The 17,916-nt window shown below is 37.3% G+C and overlaps 1 protein-coding gene across 1 annotated transcript in view; it reads right to left on the bottom strand.

Moving 5' to 3' along the window:
- Positions 1-2,490: 2,490 nt before the first annotated feature.
- LOC306858091 (receptor expression-enhancing protein 3-like) overlaps positions 2,491-17,916 on the bottom strand; it is a 28,366-nt gene continuing 12,940 nt past the window's right edge. Inside the window, exons 3-8 of the mRNA XM_079398489.1 lie at positions 15,088-15,164; positions 14,698-14,818; positions 14,370-14,483; positions 10,270-10,405; positions 6,431-6,564; positions 2,491-3,702 (exon numbers count right to left, since the gene is read on the bottom strand). Coding sequence (XP_079254615.1) covers positions 3,628-3,702; positions 6,431-6,564; positions 10,270-10,405; positions 14,370-14,483; positions 14,698-14,818; positions 15,088-15,164 — 657 coding nt within the window. The 3' untranslated portion in view covers positions 2,491-3,627. The remainder of the gene's footprint in view (positions 3,703-6,430; positions 6,565-10,269; positions 10,406-14,369; positions 14,484-14,697; positions 14,819-15,087; positions 15,165-17,916) is intronic.

Genomic DNA, 17,916 nt, shown 5'->3' with positions numbered 1-17,916 from the left:
GACAAGGTGAAGTCCCAAAAGTCATTCATGAAAAAATGGCGCAGAGTCAAACAAAAAGAGTCAAACATATCTCGGTACCCAACAAATATGATGGGTCCTGTGAGAGCTGAGTCCAAAAAGGTGAGAGAGAGGGGCACTCCCAGAAAAAAATGCAAAAACATGCCTAAAACTCCTTGGGAACAGAGATTACACTTAGGAGAAGACTACAGAGTCATATAAAAACGTTTCATTGGAGTCAAGTAAACCCCATGCAGCAATTTCCAATGAATCATTTGGTGATTCGGGTTTTTAGAAGACAATTTAAACATACCACCTGATCGGAAAATAAAACATGCACATCCTCATTAAGATCCTTAGCCCAAACAGTAGTAATAGATAAAGGTTTGTATGAATGCTCAAGAAGAAAGAGATAGATGACTGAAGCAGAGGAGGGAGATTCCTCAGAAGGAAGGATTAGTTTGCGCAAAGGGTGAACACCCCATATGCCCGTAGGGCCGTTCTAATGCGCAAATACAGGTGCCTGGCAGATTATATTGAGTTTTAAGATTCTGGAAGGATTTCATAGATATCTCCCAGAGTGTTTACTTTATTATGAGTCCATTGCGGACAATTAAATGGAGTACTGACTGACAAAAGGTTATTATTGTGGAAAATAGGCGAATGCCAATGCCATTTTGTAACTAGTTGTGAACGTCTTTCAACATCCCTCCGTGTGGAGAGGAGATGGGTTACAATGGGACCAAACTGAGATTTACACTGCCTAAGCGGAACTCCCGAAAAAACAAGATGCTTCAATTTATACGGATAAACAATAGATTCCTCAATTGCTCTCCAAGACACAGAAGCGTCAGGATCAAACCAAACTGCTAAAGGGCGGAGGGAAAAGGCTTGAGCATAGTCTAAAATTAGGGAAAGAAAGACCTCCATGTAATCTACATCGTTGTAAGGTAGTCAGTTTAATACGAGGACTAATAATTCTGCCCTGGATCTCAGTAATGAATTGAGTTCGGAACTAACCGCCATGATTGTACTGAGTGTATTGTCTGAGAAACAACGCTGATTATCTCTAGTCAGATTCTGGAGCTGTGATTCCAGTTCAACTATCTTTTTGTGTCGGTTTTTCTGAAGGAAAGAGGCATATGAAATTGAGTTATTCCTTATAAACCCTTTAACTGCATTCCAAAGTATTCGAGGATCATCCACTGAACCTTGGCTAATTTCAACTCAGCAAATTTATTTCTGAATTGTCTGCAAAAATTTCCATCCTGTAACAATTTAGGGTTAAATCGCCATCTAGTGGCACGAGATGGCCGAGGGATCAAAGATAATCTGCACAAATTTCCATCATGATCTGACAGAGATAAGGAACAGATATCGGCATCACGAGCGAACAGCTGAAGATGAAGTAGAAATGAAAATATAGTCAATTCGCGAATAGGATTTATGAGTAGCAGAATAGAAAGGGAAAGACTTAGCAGAAGGGTTTTATAAACGCCAACTGTCCACCAACGACGGTGAGGTTACACATTGCCGAAGTCTGTCAGAACACAAAGCTTGAGAGTGTGATTCCTTTGGTCCAGATCTATCTAGGATATACGACATTACATAATTCATATCTGCATTTCAAAATCTGAAAACTTCAAGAGATAGGTTGACAAAACAGAGAACAAAATAGGGTCAGGAGTACAAGGGGCATAACTGAGAGAAATACAATATTCCTATTCTCCACTATTGTTTTTATGTGTTATTCTACCATCTGTATCACAACCTTTCTCTAAAATAGAGAATCAATATTAGGACACCCTTGGTTTTAGGATCCAACGATGAGTGAGATACCACATAAAACTTATTACACCTGCGTATATCCTCCTCTTTCAAATGGGATTCTTGAACTAACACTATATCAATCTTTCTTCTTTGCAAAAAATCCAGAAAACCTGTACATTTGTGAGGGCCATTTAGGCCATTAACTCAGAATATTAAGGTCAGTCATAGGTATCAAACATAATAATATGGAAAGAATAATAAGACACAATACAAGTTTAAAAATAAAACCAGTTGAGTCTACCATTACAGCATGGATGGAAAGATTGAAACATACCTTAACAAGGTCTGTCCTCTAGTGGACGATGCGCGTAATAACATCCTACAGATCTTGTAGGGATGCAAGCTCAAATCTTAAATATATGTTCAGTCTGATTATTGTATTGTATTCATGAGACCAAATCAGAGTCTGAATTCTTAAGAACTTTAAACATTAAGTACATGAGTGCTCCTGGATGAAAGAAGCGTTAGAAGATAAGATGAAGCTGTACCATTATACTTTAATGATGTGTCTCTGATGGGAGTTTCAGACATCTTCACTCCTCTGCTGTCTCACACCGAGTGAAGCTCAAAGCTCAGGTTCTGCTTTGGATCGCAACGCGCTTCATTAATAGTCGTGAGAGCTCGACTCTTTCCACAAGAACAGCCCAACATCTGTCCTAAAGTAATGCCAGTGGTGCTTGAGAACATATGAGTCAAATGTCTCCATACACCTACTTTATTACCATTACACTGCAGAATACAAATCATCAACAAGCATCATCTAAAGCAACTTTGAGAGGTTACACGGATGCTGGCCTACATAAATGTTTAGTATATATATCATCTATCAAATATATATAACTCTTTAAAAAATGCTATTTTTTTTATTAATCGACTTGAGGTCACGGTTGTGAAAAATTACACATTGTAATTATAGAAGAAATCCCTCAAACTGATTTAAAGTATAATGACAATGCTTTGAATTTATATCAACTCCCTATGCCCATATAAATCATATTTGGTTATATGATAAAGTATAAACAAATAATTAATTGCATTACATTTCGGCTTTATTCATATTATTGGATTTATTTTGAATGACACATCCAGCCACACGACAGCACAGCATGACCTGCACATACACACAGCAGAGATGTTACATTGGCGTGGACTTTCTCCCAGATAAAGAGCATTCTGCATGAAGACCAGAAGTGAAGGTTTAAATCGAGGATTTAAAGAATGTGCAAAAGGGGTTCTTCTTTAAACCCACATACCATCAATAACAAAGAAAACAACAGCTGACTTTTTTACCATTTAAAAATATTAACATTAACGCAACACTGCCTTTTGTTCTCTTTGGTATTTTCTCTATTACTGATAAGAGACACTTTTGGTCTGATGCTGACAAATCACTTTCAAGTTTTTAAGTGTCAGAATTCTTACCTAAACTACAATTTTAAAAACTACTAAAAACATCTTCTAAAAGGCAGCAAAAGTATGAAAACAGAAATATAAAACCCACATCCAAAGAGGACACATTTCTAAATTCAAATACTGGAGACAGACATCTGAATGTTAAATTCAGACCAATAAAGCCATGCGTTACAAATACACACATCAGTCAAACCCTATACGCTTCATATACTACTCTAACTCATGACACTCACTGTATGTACACACTTGCTGGTAGAAGTAATAAATATATCTGCTGGTATATCAATGAAAAAGCTGAAAGTCCACAGCCCTTATGGAAAGAGAAGAATATGAACACACAGGTTGTCTGATAAAGTGGACACATCTTCCCACACATCAGTAGTCAGCTCAGTTGTCCACGCTGGTCATGGCATTGATTACTGGTCTTTTCCTCCCTTTGATCTTCAGAGATCCATAACGAGCCTGTAACCAGTGAATGACAAGCATTAGTTTTCATTATTAAACTCATGCACAGTGCAAGTCAAGAGGGTAGCCATAAACAATATTAAACTCAAGATAACATGATTTGAATGAGGACTTCAACAACTAAATTATAAAAATGGCACAGCAAACTTCCAATGATGTCACTTTTACAGTAGTGAAAATGCTTTTGAATAATGCTTGTTCCTGCAATGCAAAACTTAACATTTTTACTGTGAAATTCTTACTTGAAAATGTTACGAATTCATGTGAATATTGTGAATATAAGTGAGTTGCTACTAAACTTTAAATGCATCTTTCAGCGTGCACACGTCAACACAATGCAAGAGGAAAAGGTGTAATGATTGACAAAAAAAAAAAATGTCAATTTGATCAAATAGCCAAGGTGGTATGTTAATAACTTAAATTTTTCCAAAATTCAGGCCATCCAAGATGTAGTTGAGTTTCTTCATCAGAACAGATTTAGAAAAACATTACATCACTTAATCACCAAATGATGTTATGCAGTGAATGGGTGCCGTCAGAATCCAAACAGCAAATAAAAACAGAGCCCAAACAGCTAACAAAACAACCACTAGACAACTTAAAGGGATAGTTCACCCAAAAATGAAAATTCTGTCATCATTTACTCACCCTCAAGTAGTTCCAAACCTGTATGAATGTCTTTGTTCTGCCAAACACAAAGGAAGATATTTTGAAGAAAATTTGTAACCAGGCTGTTTTGGGGCACCATTGACTTCCATAGTAGGAAAAAATAAATACCATGGAAGTCAGTGGTGCCCCAGAACTGCTCTGTTTCCCATATTCTTCAGAATAGCTTCCTTTGTGCTCAGCAGAACAAAGACATTCATACAGGTTTGGAACTACTTGAGGGTGAGTAAATGACAGAATTTTCATTTTTGGGTGAACTATCCCTTTAACTTTAAACATTTTTATTACAAACATGCAGCTTTTCGCTTCACAAGACATAAACAGGGGTTAAAGCAAAACAAATCCTGAGCCTGCACTTTTTTCCGGGGGCGGGGCAATGACTGTGGCAACTTTAACATTTGAAAGGATACTATGGCAAAGTTATTGCTTTCCTTATTCAATTTTTTTTCATGAATATATGGTTGACTATATATCATTTAATTACAAAAAGTAAAACAAATATTTTAACTAATCTAGGTCTGTAACTAATGATTATTTTGGAAATCAAGTAACCTACTGCTTATTTTGACAATTGAGTAATCTGATATATTTTAGTAACACAAACAGACCTAAGTGAAAACCAGGCTTTAGTATGACTATTTATATATAAACTAATAATGAGGCAATAATAATTGGCTCAAATAAAATAGCAAAACCAAGTCATTTCATAGTTTTATTGAACAACACCGTTAAAATGCATAATTTAATATACCTATACATAATATGAACATAACCAACTTAAGTACATAACGCATTATAACATATACCTGCAGAGGGCACCAACGGCCTGGTGACGTTTCAATCCATTACATATTTGGCCACATGCAAGGTCAGAAACTTTTATTTTGAAATAAATGGCATATTTAGAGATAGGTTGATGTATTCTCCTGTGTTGGCAAAGGTTTATAAATGATTTACGTTACAAATCTAGTGAGATAATGCACAGTTTTCCCAGATGAACATTAAGCAATTCAAATTCACAGCATATGCAAAGGAAGAGTTTAGCCCCTTTCACACATAGTCTTTACTGATAAATTACCGGTAAATTACCATTAAGAGATCATGTGTGATCAGGACCTTTTCAAAAATCCCGATAAATTTGTTCTGGCAATCATATCGTTCTTATGGAGATAACAATTACACCGAGCTGTTTACAAAGCTCTGCTGCTTTTTAATACGTTTTTCTTTGTAAATATGCGCTAGATGGACATCTTTGACCATTGCGCCTCGCAGCTTTTTCAACGTGTTGAGCTTCTCCATTCATCAGGGCTGCAACTCTGCAATTGGATACCAATATGCACATCTCGTGTTTATAAGAGTAAAAAAATCTGATTGGCTGGTAATGTTAGTTTGGTTGAGAGTGAAAGCTGTGCTAAGGCGAACTAAGGGCCTCGAAAATGATAACCAAGTTTTTTTTTTTTTTAAATGTAGGATTTTTTCCGCAGCCAAACGCTGCACGCTGGAAAACTTTAAGCCCTGCATTAATTGATGGACCGAAGTGGTCTGGATTACTCTCATTTTGACGGCACCCATTCACTGCAGAGGATCAAGTGATGAAATGGTAAATTTCTCCAAATCTGTTCCAATGAACAAACAAACATACACATTGGATAACCTGGGGGAGAGAATATTTTCAGAACATTTTTGGGTAAACAATTTCTTTAAATGTAGGTTTAAATGAGCTGAAATGCTACATGTAGTACAGTATTTTAGAACAACAGTAACTGTATTGCAGTTACAATGACATAATTGTCCTTTACATTTATAGAAAAAGTCCAATAATGAGTTGCTATGTTCAAAGGTGGGAATATGTTTTTATTTTATATATATTTTCTATTTATAAAACAATGATTAAAACCTGCTGCATTCAAACTGTAACCTGTTTTCTTAAACAAAATATAGCAAATAAAAATGGCTTTTAAAATTCTATGCTTAAAAAGGCTTGCAGGCGTTATGTAATGTTTATTTAACTACTTTAAGAACAAGATAGAGATGTGCTTTGAGGTTTTGTTGGACTTACATCTTTGCGCATTTTTGAGCGTGTCATCTTGACGCTCTGAGATCGTCTGAGCCCATAAGACACGGCTTCATCTTCAGAGTATACAGCTTTATCCTCGTCATCACTCCTGTCATCGTCATCACCGTGATAATACTCTACAAAACAAACAAGTTGAGAGTTAAGAAAACAAGATGTTGATCAGACAGAACAGCAGGCATGATCGTGATCAGTGCTCCTCAAACAGCTTTTGTCTTAACGCCTTAAAACATATCATACATCGAACACTGAGCAGAAAACATTTACAGTTGTGTTCAAAATAATAGCTGTGTTTAAAAAAGCGAGTAAAGCTCAAAATCCTTATAACGTTTACTTCAATACACACAAATGCATTGGGAACATTGCACATTCTATTCTAAATCAAAACATGAAGAAAAATTTTGCAAATTTGTTATTACTTTACAGAAAGCGAAGAAAAGGGAATATTAGGCTGTTAAAAGTTTTTTGCAGTGTCTGCATTTTTCTTTACAAAGTCAAACATTTATTGTATGAACAGAAAAACGCTTGAAGATTTCGCTTTCTTGTGAATGACTGAACTAATATTTAGTTGTATAGCCATGGTTTCTGAGAACTGCTTCACATTTGTGTTGCATGGAGTCTGGCACCTGTGAACTGGTATTCCAGCCCAGGACGATTGCATTACATACCACGATTCCTCTGCATTTCTTGGTTTTGCCTCAGAAACAGCATTTTTAATGTCACCCCATACATTTTCTACTGGATTAAGGTCTGGAGATTGGGCTGACCACTCCATAATGTTAATCTTGTTGGTCTGGAACCAAGATGCTGCTCGCTTACTGGTGTGTTTGGGTCGTTGTCTTGTTGAAACACCCATTTCCAGGGCATTTCCTCTTCGGCATAAGGCAACATAACCGCTTTAATTATTTTTATGTACTCAAACTGATCCATGATCCCTGGAATGCGATAAATAGGCACGTAGTATGAAAAACATCCCCATATTATGATGCTTGCACCACCATGTTTCACTGTCTTCACAGTACTGTGGCTTGAATTCAGTGTTTGGGGATCGTGTGACAAACTGTATGCAGCCCCTAGACACAAAAAGAACAATCTTGCTTCATCAGTCCACAAAATATTGCGCCATTTCTCATTAGACCAGTCAATGTGTTCTTTGGCAAATTGTAACCTCTTAATTTTTTTAAACAATGGGACTTTGCGGGGGCTTCTTGCCGATACCTTGGCTTCACATAGGCATCTTCTAATTGTACAGTACTCACACAGGTAACTTTAGACTTTCTTTGATCATTGGCGGAGTCTTTGCCATTTTGGCTATTCTTCGATCCATTCGAATGGTAGTTTTCCGTTTCTTCCACATCTTTCTGGTTTTGGTTGCCATTTTAAAGCATTTTAGCTAAGCAGCCTATCATTTTCTGCACTTCTTTATACGTTTTCCCCTCTCTAATCAACTTTTTAATCAAAGTACGCCATTCTTTTGAACGATGTCTGGAACGACCCATTTTACTCAGATTTTAAGAGAGAAATGCACAGTACAACATTTGCTGTCTTCGTCCTTAAATAAGGGCCACTTTTTTGACACCAGTTTTTTCACAGACTGATTTACCTTTCTAATTAAACTCCACACTGCTATTATTTTGAACATAAGATATGGCTACTAATAAGATAAGCCTATTCATTTATTTATCTAACTGTGCATGATTATTTGTTTATTATTCTGCATTTAGCTTTTGTTTTTCCCATCCATCGCCCTATCATTTTTGGGTCGCAACTGACCAGTTGAGAGCCACCAATCCAGTTCATTGTAAAGGGTGGGAATGTGATTTCCGTGGAGAAGAAAGCAAGAGAGACAGCAGCTGCCAGGTTCAGGCCGCTCCTGGCACCATCACCTCTGGGCTCCCCGGGTAGTGCTGGGAGCTAGGCAGATCCAGCCTGTGCCAGGACGCCTAACGGCAATCCAGCCAGGTTCACTGCACATCACCCAAAAGACAGGCTATAACAAGACTGCATACTGTATCAAATCTGCACTGCACAGAACTGTAGGTGTGCGCAGGTCTCCATTCCACCATAAGGGGGCAGAAGAAATACAGAAACCGATGATCCTGAAAAGCTTTCCTTTGTTTGTTTCCACACCCTCTGCTGTTTTCAATTACTGAAATATATCAACTTCCTTGGGATTTAAAAAAGTATGCGATTAATTTTCCAGAACTATTCTAGTTCTGTTAAGACCTTGTGCAAGCTAAGCAGAAAGAGCTTTGAAAGAGGACAAATATAAAGACGCAGCAGTCAGATCTTTGTTATTTTCTGCAGCGCTGAAAGCCTGTCCAACACATAACCAGGAGAGATATGACTCCTATCTTTCTCTCTCTCACACACTCACATAGTAAAGCATATATATAAATAAGATACACACACACACACACACACACACACACACACAGTATACTGCCTATAATAGAGGAAATAGAGGAAAAATTTATCAAAACTACATTTGCATTTATATAAATGAATATAACAAAATATAGCTAACAAATGTTTAACTACATAATTTTGCAAAAAAAGCACACATCTTCAGTCAGCACATTTGAGTAATGATGCAAATGAATCTGTTATTAAAAGTTTTAATTGATTCATTAAAATGGACAGTTTAAACTTTAAACCAGTGTGAACATATGCATTCACATATGAGTTCTACTCTCAAATATCAGAAGACTCCAATACTTGTGTGATTGACAGGAGAGCCTAAAAATATATACAGTCATGTTTTTATGTCATGCCCGTCATTTAAAGCTGACCTGCACTCCTTTAGAAAAAGCAAAACCCAACAATAAAGCATGAGCGAATAAATTACACACTTGAGCCTCTCTCTTTATAGGCTACTTCCCGTTTTTAAATTCAAACTGCAATTAGCAGCTCGTTTGATCAGTCTGGATCTTTCACCTTGGCTTTGAGCTTCTGAAAGGGAATGCCATTTTGGCAGAGCTGGCTTTCTGATGGCTTCATTGCAGACGAGATGAAAATGACCTGGATGCCAGCGGAATTTCAAATGCGGCGGATGCATTAGCATACTGAGATAGAGGCACATTAGGTATTCCGCTCAGAGCCTCCCTGAGCTGTTTTTTCCTCTTCTTCATCCTCTCACAAAGCAGCACTAGACCTTTCATGCTACGAACGTGCCTCTATTACTTATTACACCTCCCGTGCCTGTGACAAATACCGAATCCATTCCATTTGCTCCAAAACCGGTTAACACGGCAGTGATTTCCACAAGGATGGGAGATTTAGTTGAGATATCATTATGAAGACTCGATGGCTTTACTTGCTCTACTAAACATCTTTACAGACACTTTCCCGCTAGCCGTGTCACACAAAGGCTGTGTCTGAAACCTCAAAAATGCTGCCTTCGACATCAAAGCACATCTGAATTCAATGTCTACTACGATGGTTTCATCTGGTTTACGAAGACAGTGTGTGCTTATAATACGTCACAACCCTGTGTGGCAGATGGTGGAAAGAATAAACATGGCGTCTGCTGAAGCAGTCGGAAGACGGCTATTTCATGACTGTCTATTGTTTTCATCTTATTGATACTGAAAAATGTGCACTCTGTTGATTAAATATTTGCGCGATCACCTCTGAAGCTCATTTGTTCGGCATCATTAGACGTGACGTTATAATGTACTGGAAGCTCTTTTGAAACCAAGTAGCTTCTGCCTGTCAGGCAGAGTAAGGCATCTGCCTTCTGTTGTGGACACAGCTGAGAAACACCAGTGTGAAAGGAAACAAAGGATGGAGTGTTAATAATTAATCTAAGAGGTAAGAATTACCAGCTCCATCTGGCTGGTCCATGATGGCTCTTCTAGCTGGGTTGGACTTGTATGATGAATACGTGTCGTCTTGAGGGATCTGGGTAAGGTCGTGCATGCTAAAGCTCCTGAGCTTCTCTGTGATGGCACCTTGACCCTGTAGAGACAAAACAGCCCCCAGTTAGGATAAACACGTCAGCGCTGACAACACACAGCACAGCTTAAACGGAGCATAACAAGAGTGCACGGACATCCACCATGACATCATTACAACATGCATGCATGTATGAATGAATGAATGCTGATAAGATTTCGGCTCTGTTCCAAGTGACCTGTCACCTAGTGAGCCGTCCTGTTGTCAACTGAACAAATAAGACTCGTAGGTTTGGAATTATTAGCATGTCAGCAGTGAAATCAAATTGAAGGTTTTTTTTTTTTATATATAAAATGACAAATGACAGTAAAACACTAACAGTATACATCAATGTAAGTCAAATATAAAAGCTATACATACATCTATAAGTCTCTTGAGAATACAGTTTACTATGTGTATATTATGGAAATATGTGTATTGTATATTGTGTACAATTGTCTATTGAGCAAATGTGTATATTGTGTAAAGTGGGTATATTGTTGTATATTGTCTATGTAAATTGTAAATTTTTCATATCTCGTTGCTTGTACTGCCATGGCACAGAGTCTTGTACCTAAGAATTTCACCACATGATGTGTGACAAAGAGATTTGAATTTGAATTTTTTTAAACAAAGTAGTATAATAACAAGTCACAAATTTCTTGTTTTATCTGTCATTTTTCCCCCACAGAGTTCACCACAGTACTTTCACCTTAGAATTTGGCTGAAAGCTAACTTAAGATGCATTCACATTTACAGTTGATTGGCAAAATTTCATGGTCAAAATAGAGTCATTTCAATCGGAATCCGAACGAATGGGAATTTCAGGGCGTTGACCAACAGAAAGCTGTTTGAAATTGATTTCTGTGGGAGAAAACTAATGCATAATACATGCCTAAAACTACATTATTAATACAGACAATGGTTAGTGTTATTTTTATTTTTTTTAACACCATGCCAGCTTCCACGTCTATTTTTATGGTAACAAGTTGAATTAGTATAAAATAACAATTTAAAAACCTATATAAGGTTTTAAAAGTTTGCATTAGATAATTCTAAAATGAATTCAGGGTTGATTCTGAACTTAAACTAGCACAAATTAATAAAATATGTTAAAAAGAAAACTGGCAACACAACTTTATGGCCCAGAACGGTAGTAAGGACATCGATAAAATAGTCCACGTAACACCAACCTTAATTTTATGAAGCTATGAGAATATGAGAAAAAAAATAATGACTTGATTTCTTCTCTTCTGTGTCAGAATTCGACGTGCGTTCACGATAGTACCACAATGCATGCGTCAGCTTTTTAAAACTACGATTGAATCACTGATGTTACATGGACTATTTTATTGGTATCCTTAAATGGTTCACCCAAAAATTCTGTCATTAATAACTCCAAACCCATAAGACCTTCGTTCATTGTCGAAAAACACATTAAGATATTTTTGATGGAATCTGGGAGCTCTCTGACGCTCCATAGACGGCAAGGATATTACCACGATGAATGCAGAGAAATGTAGCAAGGACATCAGTAAAATAGTCCATGTGACATCAGGGGTTCAACCATAATTTTATAAAGCCATGAAAAAACTTTTTTGCGCAAAAGAAAACAATAACAAGACAATTTATTAAACAATTCTTCCCCCCAAATTATTGTCTTCCGCCATTTTGGAGAGTACCCCAGAACGTAATCAGAGTTGTTTATTTTCAGTAGACAGCATGCGCATGCTGGACGTAAACAAAGCTGATTACGTTGATTATTAACGCTCATTATTTTGCCAATTGTTGATGACATAAGATACTATGGAAGATTTAAGATCTGAGGGTGCTATGGAACACTTTTCAATATCTGTATAAAGTTTACACTAGTGCGTTTTCGTTTTAAAACGCATAACTTTTGCTACAGTTACGCCTATCGTTTACACTACTCCGCTGTTTTCAAGGTCGAAAACGAAGACTTTTGAAAACGCTGCAGACCCTGTTTTAGTTTGAAAACTCCGGGGTTGCGTTTCAGTGTAAACGGACCAAAAGGGAGACTTTTGAAAACGATGGCGTGGCTGCCCACATTCGCACTGCGTATCTTTGATGACCGTGTAAACAATAACATCATGCTCATTATTGTACCAATGGATCGCTTCCGCGACCCATGATTGTACCCATAGATACGTATGGGTAGATTCCCCATTCGACCGATCCAAGCACGCAGACGCGTCCGCCATCTAAATAATAGGGATCTACCTATACTTATCTATGGTTGTATCAGCATGAATGGTCACGTGACATGCGTTTTCGGTTGCGTAGTGTAAATGGAGATTGTTTCTGAAAAGCAGTGGAAACGCCAGTGTAAACGTTGATCGTTTTCATTCTAAAACGCTGTTTTAAAACGAAAATGCACTAGTGTAAACGGGGCCTTAGCTTCCAGGAATATATGGACAAAATTGTGCTAATGTGACCACACGTTTAGAAGGCAGCACTTGAAAATGCCTTGAAATGTTGCTTACATATGCAGCACACTTGGGTTTAGGAAGAAAGCTGAACAAAGAACATGTAATTTAAAAAAAAACATTCTTTGGATAGACATTTTAGGCTTCATAACATGAAAGTTTTAAACTGATGTAATAATACTATTAGCGTTAACACCATGTTTGAGTTTGCAAAAATGTAGAAAAACAATGAAAAAAATGGGAAAAAGAAAGCATGAGCTAAAAGCTGTTAAAATGATACTGCTTTTCCACATGCTGTAGACACTATAGCATTACCTGCACTGGAGAGAGCAGGGCTGCAGTATTCCTATAGGGCAGTCTATATCAGTACAAGGTAACAAGAAAAGAGAGGATTTCACAAAGAAAACAGAAGCAACACACCAGAAAGAGGATAAAAGCAAAAAAGAAGACGTATGATGGGGAAAATATGGCAGCGCTTAAGAATAACGATTGACAAGCCTTTTACAAGCTCATTGGCTCCACTTTAGAGACGTCTTTCAATAACGGCATCTTTTCAGAGAGAGCCTAGGCAGGACAGTGGCCAAATGAAAACTGTTGAGCAGCCCTGTGTTCTGCTTCTGATTAGGATATCGGCATGATTACATTTACTACTGCACTTATACTAATGGCTTTGGGTTGTTTTCAGAAAGGAACAGTGACCTTTGCTTGCAAATGAAAGTCATTAGTGTGTCGTTTATTGCTGGTTTTGTAAGTTTGTGCCAGTGCACTTGTGCTCTTTGTTGCACAGGGAATAGGGACAGGAAAAAAAGGGTTAAGGTGAACCCATTTACTTTCATCTGATGTACACTACCTTGGAGTTGGTATGTTTTTTTGTTTTTTAGTCTCTCGTGTAAAAACAGTAATATTGTGAAATATTATTACAATTTAAAATAACAAATGTTTTCTATTTGAATATATTTAAAAATGTAAATTATTCCTGTGGTGCAAAGATGAATTTTCAGCAGCCGTTATTCCAGTCTTCAGTATCAAATGATCCATCAGAAATCATTCAAATATGCTGATTTGATAACAATAAATATTTCTTGAGCAGCATCAATATTAAAAACAGTTGTGCTGCTTAATATTTTTGTGGAAACCACAATTTCCTAAAGGATTTTTTTGATGAATACAGAGTTCAAAGAACAATTTATTTGAAATAGAAATGTTTGTAACATAATTGTCTTTATTGTCACCTCTGATCAATTTAATGCTGAATAAAAGTAACAATTTCAACAACAACAAAACTATCTAAATCCAAACTTTCAAAGGGTAGTGTATTCCTGAGTGAAACAAAACATTCAAAGAAAAAGATTATTAAGAAAGCAAATCAGGTCTGTTCTGATTTCATGTCGACTTTTAAAAGGACTCAAGCTGGCTTCATTACTGAAATTAGAAACACCCACACAGTATAAACCTACATATCAGAGGCAGAACTATATATAAACTGTTCAAAACAGCTCTCTCTCATTCTGTGTGTCTATATTCAACACACACACACTTGCCTTGACAGCAGCAGACACAGCAGCAGTTGCAGCGATGGTCAGGCCCTGCTTGCCGAAGTTCACCATGGTCTCATAGCTTCGTTCTTTCGCCTGCACTAAGTAGTCGTCAATTTCCTTCAAAGAACATTAGGGCAAGATTGAGTACTTTCTGGTCACAAAGTGCATAACCAAAGAATAAAATATGTGAATATGGTATGGTGTAAATGAATAAAGGAGAACTAGATCAGCAGTTCTCAGAACAGCAGGGGGGAAAAAAAAATGACAGTGAAAAATAGTAGAATATTTGCTCAAATGCTTTGCTAAACCAGTGTATGAAGCATAGATTCACCCTTTCTTTGGAGGACAACAGGGGATGAAGGGCTTTTCTGTAGAGAACACTAGCTCCTCTTGTGTAGGGAGACAGAAGCCAGATCACAAACGCAATCTTGATCTCGTAATAGAGGGGAAACCTTCAGATCAGAGGGGAGAAAGAGAGATATGAGGACCCACGTTACATCTGATTAATCAGCGAACATAATTACACTCATTAAAGCTGTATTCCAACAAATTAATTTGTGCTACTCTAAATTAAAATGGCAACTTTGTTTCATTAAACCCTGATTGCTTCCCTGCATTCCTTGGTCTAGGGAAACAAAAACAAGATCTTAAATGAAACGGGTTGCTTCTTTAGCCTGACATGAATCGTTGGTGTGAAGGAAGACTCGAGCGTCAGACTCACCAGGCTATGGTTAAATCTGCGACAGTCTCCACTACTGTAAACAGGGCAAAAACAATCCAGTACATCATCCATCGCACCTGAAAAAGGAACAAAACAAGCATGATTTTCACTGAGGAATGCATAATACACACATTAATGTACTAAATTAGGAATAAACACACAGCAGAAAAAAACTTAAGTGCACTTATATAGAAAATGTTACCTATACAGTAATCCATTATTGATTTTATTTTTTTTATTTAAAATAAAAAAAGTTTGTTCAGATTTTAATTTACTTTTAACAAAGAGTAAAGATATGAACCATAACACAGAGAGAGAAAAAAAAAAAAGCTGGCCACTGTCGCAAAATAAACCCTGGTCAATATTTCAAAATAAACGCGATAATATTTCAAAATATTTTCAAAAAGTGATCTCATTGTGCTGTACATTACTCCATCACTTCCCAAATACAAAAACGTGTATTTTTCTACTGATTAAAGTACTGTGCCGTCAATAAAATCTAAATCTTTAAATAAATTATTTCTTCGATATTTCTCCATTTAACAATAAATGCGTTCCCAGCGCTTCTTGGGATAGTAGTTCACAGTTGTACCTTTTTGTTTGATTTATAAATATATATATTTTAAGTTATATTTAAATTTTAAATCAAAGTTGTAATTTTGTGATTCACTTTGTAGCTGGTTGGTGTGATTCATGACTTATAACTCTTTAGCAAAAATTTTAAAGTCCTATGGGCACTTCCACATACTTCCAGAAGCAAGGCCGATGAAAAAGTGGGCAATGTTGCACTGTGATGGACAGACTGATGATGAACTGTTTAGTTGAGGTGAAAGAATAAGCTACCCCTGCCTCTAACAGCTGGATGGCAATTAAAACAAAAAACTCTCCAACTGGATAATACCAATACACCGCACAGATATACTGTGCATTCCATGCCAACTGCTACTCAATGCAGCACTGATCACCTACTGCCAAAGCCAGGAGATGTGCCACACTAACTCAAACATAAAACACCTGGTACTACGCTAAAGAATATTAAAATAAAACTCATGCATTTTTTCCATTCAGTAAAGACAACGCCTATAATCTTTCTGCACAGAGTGGCTCGCTAACACAAATCCAAGCGCACCTCTTTTCCTAGGAGGAGACGGAAACACAGTCAAGTGTAACAAAAAAATCATTATGGCCGTGACATTCATTTCCATCCCAGCTCCCTGTGTGTGTCTCTCTGCAGCAGGACCTTTTTGGTATGCTCTACCTCTCCTCTGCTCTCAACCACAGCAAGCTTTCAGCCAGCTTCTTAGCATTTCAATTTCAAACACCCGTGCAGACAGTCATGTGATCCCCAGCCTTGAGCTGCAGCTCTCGGAGGTATTAGGTGATATTTTCAGCCTCACTGAACAAAGTCAAATGAATCCATGCAGAGGCAGCATTACCAGCCTGACAGGAGGCGTCAGATTTAATTGGTGTCCTCCCAATGAACCTTCAGTGGTCTGAGAGAGATCAATGCGTTGCATCAGCTGCAGGAAAGCTGCCGCTCCGTGAAAAACCGTCAATCGAAATCCACCAGCGGTGGAGCGCTTTGGTTGCGGACTGCATCGATGCAAGAAATCTAATCAGATGTAGAAGCCTTTCTCCCATAATCCTCCAGACAACCCTTTGAAGTATCCTGATTGTGAATGGACGTATTCCTTTCCTGCTCGGCGTGTGTACCATGGAGAGGTTTCTTTGTTCACCATTTAAACTGAGCAGTGAGACATATGAGCTGACCAGCTCTGTTTATCTAACAAACAGGGGTTGTAGGCACTGTACAGATTCGCTCCGAGTGGAAAAACCACAGTGTGGTTTCTAAGAGCATCTAGTCTATGCTAGTAAACACGTCAAGCTGCCTTTAAACTTTATTTTAAGTCCAACGTAAACCAGCAGCTCCAGTCCACCGGCCCTATAAAAAGGCCTGCAACACAAAGCATTATTTGTCCAGTTCTATTTTGAAAGCGATTTGAAAGAGGTTTCTCAATTACCCGTCTGCACTCAAAGGCAAACGCAGAAATGGTTATGACATGTTTTTAAAAAGCAGCTTTTGCGGTCGATTGAGCTTTCTTCTTTTTTTCCAAGGGTTTGCTGTTAAAAGTCTAAGTTTACCGAAATTGACTTTACACTCGAACATTCAAGAACATTCAAAATTCTAGCAAAGCATATAAACATCCATGATGTTGGGCTGCCAGTGTCTGTGATGCCACTACTGCTGTTTACATAAACCTGTCCTACATTGAGTAATGCATCTCGTTACAGATCAAATATATAATGGGCTTGACGATAAGGTTGGCCTGTCGGTTGGTTTCAGAGCAATTCAGGCCAGTATATATTACATATAAGTATATTAACATGAGACTACTTTGACAATCACTTATTAATCTTTAACAAAACTCCAAGCCGCACATCTCTGCCTTGAAACACTCCACAACAGTGGCCTGGTTTACTTCTGCTGAAGGTGTGTTACTGTAACCATGGTTTTTACATTATTAAAAAAAGTGCATCAACATGATTTTCTGAGCTACAATGTAAAATAATCATAATAAAAAAAATCATTAAAAATTACTTGGTTAACAGTTCCATTATATGCAATAAATAACTGTAATAGATATAACAAGCATTTCGGATCACTTTGAAAGTGGAAGTTCAAAAGAACAAGCCACTTTTTAATTTTTGACATTCCCAGAATTTCCTGTGACACTGCATATTTATTTATTTATTTTTTTTAAATAATGGTTTCTTCTTAGTTAAATAAATGTTTGTTGTATTTTTTTAGTGTCACATTTTTGTTACCTG

This window comes from Barbus barbus (genome assembly GCF_936440315.1).
Source record: "Barbus barbus genome assembly, chromosome: 38".
In the NCBI taxonomy this organism is placed as follows: domain Eukaryota; kingdom Metazoa; phylum Chordata; class Actinopteri; order Cypriniformes; family Cyprinidae; genus Barbus; species Barbus barbus.
Note: the sequence above shows the minus strand (reverse complement) of the source record. Positions and strands in the feature narration are given on the sequence as shown.